The sequence below is a fragment of the Anopheles gambiae genome, chromosome X (genome assembly GCF_943734735.2).
Source record: "Anopheles gambiae chromosome X, idAnoGambNW_F1_1, whole genome shotgun sequence".
In the NCBI taxonomy this organism is placed as follows: domain Eukaryota; kingdom Metazoa; phylum Arthropoda; class Insecta; order Diptera; family Culicidae; genus Anopheles; species Anopheles gambiae.
The window spans coordinates 225106-236458 of record NC_064600.1 but is presented as its reverse complement, the minus strand read 5'-3'; the positions used below and the strand labels follow the sequence as shown (position 1 = coordinate 236458).

Below are 11353 nucleotides of genomic sequence, written 5' to 3'. Positions count from 1 at the left end.
CGGGTCGACCCGCCCATCACTAGTAGGTAAGTGGCTTGCACTGACATCCCGCTGACTTTGTGTGTATGCGCTACAGCTGTGTAGGTGTATTGGTGAATGGATAATTTGCAGGGTTTGTCATAGCGTTTTTAAATTTAAAACTATTTCGCGTTTGTGCAAATCGCATGCGATACAGTCTGTTCCCGACTTACGCGGTTCTCGGCTTATGCCGATCCGGAGATACGCGGTTTTCTAAATTTGACAGATCGAATATCAAATCAGTTAAATCAAATCAGTCACGTTTAAGACAAACACAATTTATTTCTTAAATATTCGTGTGTTGCAGTTGATGGTCTAGTTTGTTATTTTAATAACCCTGTCATTTACATCATTTACAAATCTCACGCGTACGTCCAACAAAACCCGGATAGTAAATGTCAAACAACAAAGCAATATGGGTGCAGTGGAAGAATTTCCAAATTTTATTTTGCCAGATTTTGCACTAACAACACAATAATTTTAACAATTTTAACATTATCTATTTGCTAACAAATGTATCCTCATATTTGCAAATGAATGCTTACGTCATACCAAATACAATCGACGTACAGTCTGTTCCCGAAATATGCGGTTAATGCATTCGGTGTAACTCAAATATCGACAGCCCAAAATACACTTGATAAATTGGTATTTGCAATCAATATACAGTCAGGATTGAATAGTAAACCCTTTTTAGTTGTCATGCTTCTTAATTGACCCCAATTTAATTTCAATTGAACCCTGTCGTAGGTTAAAGGCTACAATAGACCGTCCCCCGTAGCAGGGACTGGATATATCTAGAAAGCCTGTATAGGCCGGAATGTCCGTGTAGGAAGTTACGCCAAGGAGCTTTTCAATAAAAGTTCAATGCAATTAAACGATATGGGTTTTTTTATGGATAGCCCTGTTTTTGAAAAAAAAAAACACAAAAATGTCAAAGCCTAAAAAAATCAGATTGTTGCATAATATAACGTGTCAACTAAATAGCACACATTAAATAGAAGGCAGGTAATCGCAATACAACTAACGAGATATCCGGCTCTAGTATCACTTTTTACACTTATCATCAATTGAATAAGATTCATGCATAAATTTCACACATTTATAGCTTTTTTATTATTTTAGAATGCAAGCTAAAAACTTTTTTTTTGCTTTTGAAACTCCTTGGATCAAATTCTACACTTTAGACACATTAACCGTTGAATTTAGAAATCAACGTATTTCCGATTCCATGTAATTTAAGAATCGCTTGATTCGGGAGCTGGCTGTACAGTGGCGCACATTCTGTACCTACCTCTTCATATACAATCGTAACTGCTCGATTTCATCTGCTGGAATTACAAAAGCTCTTGTTGCCAGAAACTTCAAAGTTTTTGTTGAAAGATGGAAAGATGGTAACAGTAAGAGCTTTAGCCCTTTTCAAGGACTTTCTTTAGATGTGGAACATACAGTTGCATAACTCTTTTTCATATATTTTGTATAATTGGTTCCAAGGACAACACAATTCTATAACAAAGTTAACATCATCTATCTGAAAATGTTAGAAATCCTATTAAATATTTCAACACATATTTATTTGAAAATGATATTTTCTGTTTATTTTCACAACATGATACCAACCGCCTCTTCTGGTCGCCGTTACAGATTAATTGATTTTAAACATTAACAGCACAAGTCTTTATAAATGTGTAGTAAATATTACAAACAGCTTTTGTCCATGGTGCTCTATTCTCCTTCTCTTTTCAATGTTACAACATTACCGTTCATGATACAAAAATGTATTAATAACGCAACAATTGCTACACGTTTTGCGAGATTTTGCTCGTTAAAAGGGATATTTGTTGAGCATTTAGATTAGTTGGTTCGTTATAAAATTCGTTACGAAGGTTACTAGTTATGATAGGGTCAACTGTACTTCAAAATGTAATATGGAAATATCCTTGTTGTAATATACTTGCATGTATTGACCTTTTTATATGTACTACTTCTGTTGTATTTCTTTTGGCTTTGTATAGTAAATTTAATGTTTTTTTAAATCTAAATTTCAACACGTTCGAAACAAAACAACGCGACTGAAATATTTGCATAGTATATTGCTTTAAATGTATTACTTTAATAAATTATGTTCACGCCCACCATCGCTCAACTGCATACCAATGATGCGGTATTGATCGTTATTAGTTTTGCTCGGCCGTTGCGCCTTCCAGCAGGCATACACTACCGCTAACAAAATGATCGTAAGGCCCGCGACGCAACCAGCCAGCGCTATCTGATGCCCAACGTCGAGTAGATGCAGCAACTGCCGAAGCTTTGCTGCCTTCAGCTCGCTCAATCGATAGTACCGAGCAAAACGAAACAGTGGTATACGCAGCTCGGGAACGCTCTGAAACAGCGCAATATGCTCGTTTGGGCGCAGGAACGTGTGGTACGTTAGATCAATGTTTGACTCGATTACCGTTCCCGTGGTAGGTTCCAGCAAATAGTACAACAGGTCACTGTCTGAAGAGAACGAAGTACTTTCATTGCTGGAAACATGCGCTTGGTTCGATTCGTACAGTGGGAATCCGTTACACTCGTTCGTGTTCAGTATACCATATCTTCCCAACCGGATGGACGTGTCCGGACAGCTCTGCATGTTGCTCTCCGACATCTGTGCAGAGCGGAACGGACGTACTAACCGCACCGCGTATCGGAAACCCATAATACCAGCCACGAGCTGTTCGCGATCAAACTCCAGCGTTAACCTGCGACAGAGCTCGGGCAGAACAATTACAATAGCTTGGTCGCGTTCGATGCGAGATGGAAAAAACTCTCCAGTAAGGCCGGCAAATCCGTCGCACGGATGAAACTCTCCGTGCGCCGCAGGTACTGAAGCAGCGCCCCACGATCGTACCGTTCCGTACTTCGAGCGATCCTTCAGCCCGACGTCCAGACTGTAAACTTCGCTAGCACGTCGGGTAACGTTGAACGAGCGAAAGTAGGCAAGCCGTTCATCCTGACATGCCACACTGCGACGTTTGGTGGGGCAGACTAACTTGCGCAACGGTTCCATCATGGGTTCCCGATATCCGGTAAACAGCAGCTGTCCGATCGTTCTAGTCACGGTAACGGTCTGGCGGAAGTTGTGCAGCATGAAGGATAGCTCGCGTTGCACAGAGTAGTCCATGCTGTGGCCAAAATGGGACGCTAGCAGGGCGACGAAATTAACGCTGATGATTCGTTCCGATTCGGTACCGTTGGTAGTTGTGCTGTGGGGGCCACTGGGCCGGAAGAAGGTTCGTTTGCGATATGACAGCGTACCGTTTGCTTGATGGTACTTGACGTCTACCACCTCGGCGACCTCTGTACGTGGGCGTGCGGCGTACGGCGAATGGTAATTGAATTCTAATTAGTATCATTGGGTGCTTAGTTTACTAAGGCACTACAAATACACACCTTCATACTGAAAAGGTCCGATCTCCTGAAAGCTAGCCGATGAAGCTTGATGCTCTAGAATCGCCTGCGCATTGCTCCAGTTGTACACGTAGAACTGCCAGCTTGGACGCTCCGTAGGACGACGCCATTCTTTGTACAACGTGGATCCAGGTAGAAGTGATTTTTCCTTAGAAGTTGACCAAAAATACGAAAACAACAACAACAAAACAATTAACCTCATTAACGGTAAAAAGCTTACAAGAATAAGAATAAGGGCTTGATGATCACGCCACCAATGCGCATCCCCATATACGCCGAACCGTTTTTGTTTTGCCGGTTTGTTTTTTCGCCGTGCACGTGCGGAGTCTATTAGAGCACGTCGTTGATACCGATACCGGAACAAAAACGAAATCACCTTACAACGGTTGACCCCACTGAGTGCCCCACAGCTGAGAACGGTTTTGTAAGAGGACTGTGACAACCGGGCGCCTATTAGTTGTGCATACACGATCATGTCAAGTTATTGTCGTCATCTCAATCAGGTTTGCGATAGAATTGCGCGGTAAACAACCGCACACGGCGTCCTTCTAGCTCGCTGCCAGGGTTAGGTGGCAAGGAAATGTGGAATATATTAATAATAGAAGATACGCTAGGAAGTGACGACGATTCCGTAGATTAAAAGAACCAGCCGTCGGAGGCCTATTCCGTTAGTGAAAAGCACTGTGTGAAACTTTTTCAATATTTGTAATGCATCTTTTGTGAATTCGGTATGAATTGCAACTGATAGATGATAGTAGATTTAATTTCTTATCTACGAATGGTGCTAATCATTGGTCACATTTGGCGATTATTATGTACTTATGAATAATAAGATTCGCTTTGAACTCTCTTAGAACTCTTTTAGTGAAACGGTTCTTAGTTAATGGTATATTCTAATACTGAATTAATATTTCTTAATAAGTTCTCAATGCTGGTCAAAATTCACGTCTTAGAACTCGCCAAGTCAAAAATATCTAAGTAAATGATGTACTCAGGCACTAGTGGGTTTTTTTATAACGTTGGTACTACGCAACGTTGGTCAAGATACACGTCTTTGAACTCATCTACTCAAACGGTTCTAATTGTACGGCCTTTTCTAACACTGGCAGAGCAATAATTCTAATAGAAGCACTACGTAACGTTGGTAAACTTTGTTATCGTTACTGCTGTATATACAATAAATGTGAGTTTTAACGAATTTACGATAACCACACACATAAATATAACCACTTGCACTTACCTCTGTCACCAGTATGTCGAAAATGTCCCTCCAAGCGAACAGAAATATCAATCCTGTTCCTACTTTTCCCAAACCTAATCCCACCACCAGATACCACCGACAGCAGCCCATCGCCTGGAATTGCCGGAATGTACACTTTCCACTTGTCGATGGAAGGATCGTTCGGCACGTTCGTGGTTGATTGGTGATAGATGAGCCAGTGGACCAATCGGAAGGATCGAGATGACCTGCGGTTGACTGTCGATTTTATCCGAGCTTGTGCCACTTCCAACCAATGAATCGCTGCATGACATTCGCGAACGATACCTTAACTACAAATGATTCGCTAGTGAAGAGTGCCAGCAAGCTAGCCAGCAGCCGCAACTACTTTCGATCTGATGGTGGGGCGGCTTAGGTAACGCGACTAGCTCCGATGCACTTTGCTGCAAGGCTGAGTAGCGTTATTTTTCTCAGCCCCTTCCACTGCAGTTGAAACTTGTGGCTGCTTGTCATGTGCGTCATGTGAAGTTGTCGCAAAATACCTGTGCCGTGACTTCGTTGACGGTAAACCATGTGAATGCCATTAGCGGTATATGAAATATGTGTGGAAGACTTGGTTTGGCAAATGAAGAGTTTACACTTGGCAAATATTAAAAATTTAGAGCTCTAGGTATCATTTCAAAATCTAATAAAAAAAGGAACTTAGACGAAATGATAAAACAATGAAACACGTACATCGTTTATTAGAAGCAATGCGAAATGTCTCCATGTTTCGAACTATTAGGCACGGAGAGGAAGAACTGCAGCTCACAATTCAATGTCCGGAAGCGCTGCCGAACGGAAGGTGCTTAAAGTCGTAAGTGATGTACAAACCTTGATCTAGTGCGCTGGCGTTACAACGGTGTCAATGATTATCGACCTCTCGTGCTCTCACACGAATTCTCTCTCACTCTCTCTCTCTCTCTCTCTCTCTCTCTCTCTCTTTCTCTTTCTCTTTTACTCTCTCTCTCTGCTTTAATTGCGTCTACAGCCATTGTATCAGCAGTACAAGATCCTGCAGACCTTGTCACAGTTCTCGTCAGCATAGCGCCCTTTCACTGGACCGCGCACTGGCACCAGAGGCTACCCGCCTCGCAGGCTGTGTGTGTCGGTAGCGTAAGTCTGTAGAGTGTAATTATTCATACGCTCTACCAATTCGCGTCCATTCATGAGCTCTTAGTGCGTGGTGCGTTGATGTCCAGCGGGAATTTGGTGTCTTATCAGGTTTCAGTCATTTTTTGGGAGGGGGGGGGGGGGTGGAGGTGAGTAACGATTTGATTGTTTTAATGTAATGAATTATCTGCGTTTTCTTTCATTGTCGCATCTAATCTCGGAGCGTTTGCTCCATAATCTGGCACAAACCTCTAATTGTGACAGTTTACAAATACAACCGAGAGAGATGAAAGTAATCGAACGGAAAAAAAAACAACACAAAACCGATATTTCGCTCAACAAATCATCCGTACGCGGACTCGATCGATTTCACAAGTTACGACACGTTATCAAAACCGGTACAGAAATAACTGATCTGACTTTATCAGCACTGGGACAAACAAAAACAACAGAGACGCACGCAATGAAACAGTTAATGTTAGCATTTATTTGACACAGGAACAGAAAAACAGTCAGTACTTCTGATTTTTTTACATTGGTTTGGCGCATCCGGGCGTATGCCTGATTTGAGCCGCTTAATAGCTTGTCGGAAGACTTTCCGAGTTTGATATGAATGAAACGATTTGCTTGCTTTTTACCGTTCAATCTTAAACAACCTTCATATATGCTCAGCAGCTGCTACCTTAAAACTAACAATCAAAGCTAACGGTTTTGGTATAGGATGATTCACGTTGGGTGTGAATGATTTCCTAATTTTTGTTTTTTCCCTTTTTTTGTTAAATAGTATCCCAACGTGAAATATTAGTTGCTCATTTACGGTTAATCTTTCATTCCCTTACAACAAATTGCTTAACGCCTAAGTATTTGCAGTATTTTTCTCATCAAACGCACTGAGAAGCGAAGCGTCACCGAAGGTCGACTTTTAAGACTTTTAAGAAATAGGTTATGGTAATACAGGTAGTGTAAATATGATTTCGACCATCTTGAATCGCAGAACGCATCTCGCTAGTAGGGTTTCGGGGACAGTTTCATTCGACATTGGGTTCGACTCTTGCTCGGTTTATAAATATTCGGTTCCTAAGATTGACTTCGTAAAGCCATTGAAACACGTATCGCGAGTGGTATCGTTTGTTGTGTTGGTATAATACTTGTGTTGTCATGTTGCAGTGTTTCATAAGAATGTTACTTTTAGAATGTTCGACAAGAACCGGTCGGTTGCTCAAGGAAGAACTTTAATTTCGTACCCCGTTAGGTTCTTTCTTGCATGTGTACAGTTGATATATAAACTCTATGATCAGTATTTACAAAGCACCCCTATGTTAAATCCTTGCTATCAAAAGTACACCTATCCGAGCTATACGACAGATCTGTCTAGCGTGTTTTGTTAACGCTTGTTAGTAAAACATTTTTTTTTGCGCAATTATTGAGCGTTTTGCTATACCGAGTAAGATGTTACACTTAATACAGACAACCAGTTGCTGTTGGTTACCATCGCTCGGGTACTCTAAGCTATCTCTAATTCTTTTATTGAGCTGGTACAGACACCATGTTCGCGAAGCGCTGTTTCTGGGCATTTACTGAATTAACATTGGGCATTGTACTATAAAAAAGCCCGTACAAAGACATTACATCGCACTGATTCCCACACATTTGTTTGCACAATCCCTCGCACCTATCGCACCATTTGCAGCCTTACTTTTGGGACTGTTTACAACTCTATGTAAAAACCAGTCGCCATATCACCTGCGCTGACGATCCGAACGGCAACATCAACTGTTGCTACTGTTCGGTCCGTCTCCGCTCAGCTTCTCGTTTGCCGTTCCTCCCGTTCGATAATACTACTGCTGGTGGTGCTAGCGGTGGCGGCACATAGTGAAGGTGGTTCCACCTGTTGAGAGTCCCGGTTAGCACCCGTACTCGCACTGTCTGGCAGCAGCACCGATAGGTTTGGTAGGAGCACGGGCACACTTGCCTGACGCTGCGATGTCGTTTGGGGGGGATGGCTGGTAGTCGGTATCTCGGCAAACTGAATCTGGCCGCGGCTATCGGTGATCGGTATCTCGTACCCATTGTCGGTGGGCATTGGCGGTATCGGGCTGACCCGATCGACAGATGCGACAAACCCGTCCGGCTGATCCAAATCACCGCTGTCCTCGTACACCAGCTCCAGGTATTTGGGCGTATTAGGACCGGGACATGCAGTGGCGCCGCTGCTGCCACTGCTGGAGGTTGGTGGAGTAGCGATCAGGCCAGCATCGCTACCACTGTATCGTAGCGACCCTGCAAACAGATGAGCAGATATTTGTGAGGGAGCAGATCTTTAGGAAAGTAGCACAAAATACGCAGCACCTTGCACAAGCAGTTGAAAGCAAGCGTGTGAGATTAGGGATGAGCGGTAAAATATTGCAGTAAGTAAACTCCTGATCTATTCCATAGTGAAGAGGTTCAGTATCAGTTTACCTGAAACAGTTGGAACCCTTTCTGTAACTCATTGGGATACGATGAAGATGCCATAGCAAAACTAGACAGCTTCAAGTTCAGACAGCGACAAGTTCAGAAGGTGTACTAAGTTGTGTTTCAGAAAAAAAGAATACCTCACAAAAATTCATTTCATTTCATTTCATTTTCTTAGAGGTTCTAGAATCAAGGTTCTAGTTTCAAGTAACGATCAGAAGCCATGATTGAAATTTCGATGAAACGATGACAATGACAACGAGCAGGCATGTTAATGACAGTTCAGTAGTACTGGTAGGTGCTAGTTGATGGTTTTGGATGTAATTCGGGCGACATCGTGCCGAGGTGCAAAGGCTATCTACCTGACAGTGGTGACACCTGGCCACTTTCGGACACCAGGTAAGCCGGATTGGTAACGGCCTCTGCAACGAGATGAATGAGTTTGCTTGATTGCGGAGCAGTGCACAAAGAAAGTGTAAAGTGCGCGCGCACGAAAGTGTAAAGTGCTCAAAGATAGGACGCGCGCGTGTGTGTGCGTGTGTGTGCGAAAGCATTTTTTTACGTGCAGTCCTACCTTGCTGCAGCTTCGCCGGAAATGGTGCGATGATCTGCGTATCTTCGCTGGTATTTTCGCGCAGCGCTCTCAGTACCTCCAAACAGTAACGGAACGTCGGTCGCTCCTCCGGGGAAAATTTCCAGCAGTACTTCATCAGCTCATACCTGTCGGTGGAAAAGGTGGTCGTGTATAATTTAGATCTTTGCCTCCCCCCTCCCATCTCTTCTCCGAAGAGCTAGCTTACATTTCGTTCGGGCACACCTTGGGCCGGTCGAGATGGCCACCCTCGCGCACGTGGTTTAGCACTTCGACGTTGTTTTTCGCCTGGTACGGCTGTTCGCCGAGCGTCATGATCTCCCACAGCAGCACCCCGAACGCCCAGATGTCGGACTGCGAAGTGAACACACCGTCCACCAGGCTTTCCGGCGACATCCAGCGCACCGGCAGCAAACCTTCGCCCTCCTTCCGATAGTAGTCGTTTTTGTAGATGTCGCGCGCCAACCCAAAGTCACCGATCTTTACCACCCGGTCGCGCGGATCTGTCGACGACACGAGACAGTTGCGGCAGGCGAGATCCCTATGCACAAAGTGCATCTCCTCCAGATACCGGCAGCCGGACGCCACGTCCTGGCACATCGAGATGAGGTCGAGCATCGTAAGGCGGGCGGCCTGACCGGGCAGGGAGCGGCTGCGCCGCAGATAACTCAGCAGATCGCCACCCTGCATCAGCTCCATAATGATGAGCAGTGCGTCCGCTTCCAGGCAGACACCCAGTAGGCGCGTAATGTGCTTATGCTTAAAGTTACTCATCAGCTGCGCCTCCTGGAGGAACTCCTGCTTCTCGTGCAGTTTGGCACCCTTTTTAAGTGTCTGCAAAAATAATAAATTTTAAATAGTGCATACGTATCGAGCAGCTGTGCCCCATCACCTATCACTTACCTTGATGGCTACTCGAGTTTCCGCCTCGCCATCAACACCCTTAACGACTCCCTCGTACACTTCGCCGAATGCTCCACTGCCCAGCAGCGACGAACTAGCCATGAAGATCTAAAGAAATACAACGGATGAGTGTGATGTGTAGATGATCTTGGATTTCCCTATCCATACCTGATCGAGACGAATGCGGGGCAACAGAGCTATTTCCGAGTCTGTCATTGAGCCGGAGCTGTACAGAATGTTGGTAGTCTGAACGAAGTTACCACGCCGTGGCAGTTCTCGCAAGTTAGCCAGCTCCACGTCTGACAGTCGCGCATTAGCCGGATCCATTTGAAAGTTCTTCATCTTGTCGGTTTGGCGAATTACTGCACGCGTGTAGACGAACAGACAACATTATAGCAGATATTTGCGTACACGTCTGGTAGTACATCAAAATACAGTACTTACAAAATATAACAGTCAGAGCGACAACCACGACAATCGTGCCGAGCGTACTAACGAAGGTGGCAATGTAGATGATGGTGCGCTGCACGTACAGCTCGGGCCCGGTCGGTCGGCTTTCGTCACTGTACGGGCCCCAGCCGTACGAGTTCCGGGCCCGTACCCGGAACAAATTCCTCTGGATCGCATGCCGTTCCGGGATGATCCAGTAGACGTCCGTGCCATTGTACACCTGGCTCCAGCGCTCATCGTATGTTTCCAGCTCGCCAACCGTGGCTGTCCCATTGCTACCTTCCACGCCGGGCGCCAGTTCACCGGCTGCGGTGTCGTCATCGGGCGACAGCACAAATCTAGCCGCCCGGTTCAACTGGCTGACCAGCACCTCGAGCGCGTACTCTTCGATGATGGCACCATTATCCTTTGCCGCTTCCCAGCTTACCTTGTACACGTCCTGGCGCAGCTTGGTTACGATCGGGCGACCCGGGGCGGCCGGTTTGTCGGCTGCCGTTTCAAAGATGATGTCCCGCTCGCGTGGCCACACATAAGGCTCGTCTCGATACGGATAGTGCAAAAGCACTACAAACTGATACCGCGTCTTGGGCATCAGCCCGTTCAACTCGTAGTGGTAGTTGTACCAGTGTGTGCTCGGTCCCTGCGAGTCGTACATCGTCGTCCAGGTGCTCTGCCCAACGATCGCGTACTGAATCTTGTACCTGTATTGGGAGCGAAAGGTCAATCAGTAACAGAAGCAAAAGCCGGCATCTCACAGGTTACGCACTTCTGACAATTAACCGGCGGTATCCAGCGCAGCCGTATGCCGGTTGAATTGAGCGACAGCAGCTGTATGTCGCTTGGTTCGGGAAAGGTCTGTATCTGAAATTTGTCGCTGTCGCTGTAGGCGTGAAAGTTGGAGTACGCACGAACCCACACGATGTACGTTTGGTTCGGCTGCAGGCGCGTAATCTCCACCGTCATGGATGTATCGTCCATTTTGAAATCTGTCAACGAATCGATTAGAGGTTAATTAGAAAGGTTTTAGTTATACACTGTGCGTGCAATCGAACCGTTGGTTTTTTTCTAAATATTGTGTGTGCATTATCGTCAGTGCATTTTGAATGCAGTGT

The 11353-nt window shown here is 45.1% G+C and overlaps 2 protein-coding genes across 3 annotated transcripts in view; both read right to left on the bottom strand.

Moving 5' to 3' along the window:
* Window positions 1–2098: 2098 nt before the first annotated feature.
* On the bottom strand, window positions 2099–5608 carry LOC1272260 (protein peste). The gene is made up of 3 exons (XM_311144.5): window positions 4712–5608; window positions 3454–3619; window positions 2099–3360 (listed from the first exon to the last, which is right to left on the bottom strand). The coding sequence occupies exons 1-3, from the start codon at window positions 4820–4822 to the stop codon at window positions 2126–2128; spliced, it is 1512 nt and encodes a 503-aa protein (XP_311144.5). The 5' UTR covers window positions 4823–5608; the 3' UTR covers window positions 2099–2125.
* A 698-nt stretch (window positions 5609–6306) lies between these two features.
* LOC1272261 (protein sevenless) overlaps window positions 6307–11353 on the bottom strand; it is a 32459-nt gene continuing 27412 nt past the window's right edge. Inside the window, exons 7-14 of one of the 2 annotated variants that reach the window (XM_061647048.1) lie at window positions 11008–11227; window positions 10236–10942; window positions 9960–10153; window positions 9792–9899; window positions 9097–9722; window positions 8871–9016; window positions 8659–8718; window positions 6307–8122 (exon numbers count right to left, since the gene is read on the bottom strand). In XM_061647048.1, coding sequence (XP_061503032.1) covers window positions 7644–8122; window positions 8659–8718; window positions 8871–9016; window positions 9097–9722; window positions 9792–9899; window positions 9960–10153; window positions 10236–10942; window positions 11008–11227 — 2540 coding nt within the window. In that variant the 3' untranslated portion in view covers window positions 6307–7643. The remainder of the gene's footprint in view (window positions 8123–8658; window positions 8719–8870; window positions 9017–9096; window positions 9723–9791; window positions 9900–9959; window positions 10154–10235; window positions 10943–11007; window positions 11228–11353) is intronic. The other variant, XM_061647057.1, reaches the window with a different exon arrangement.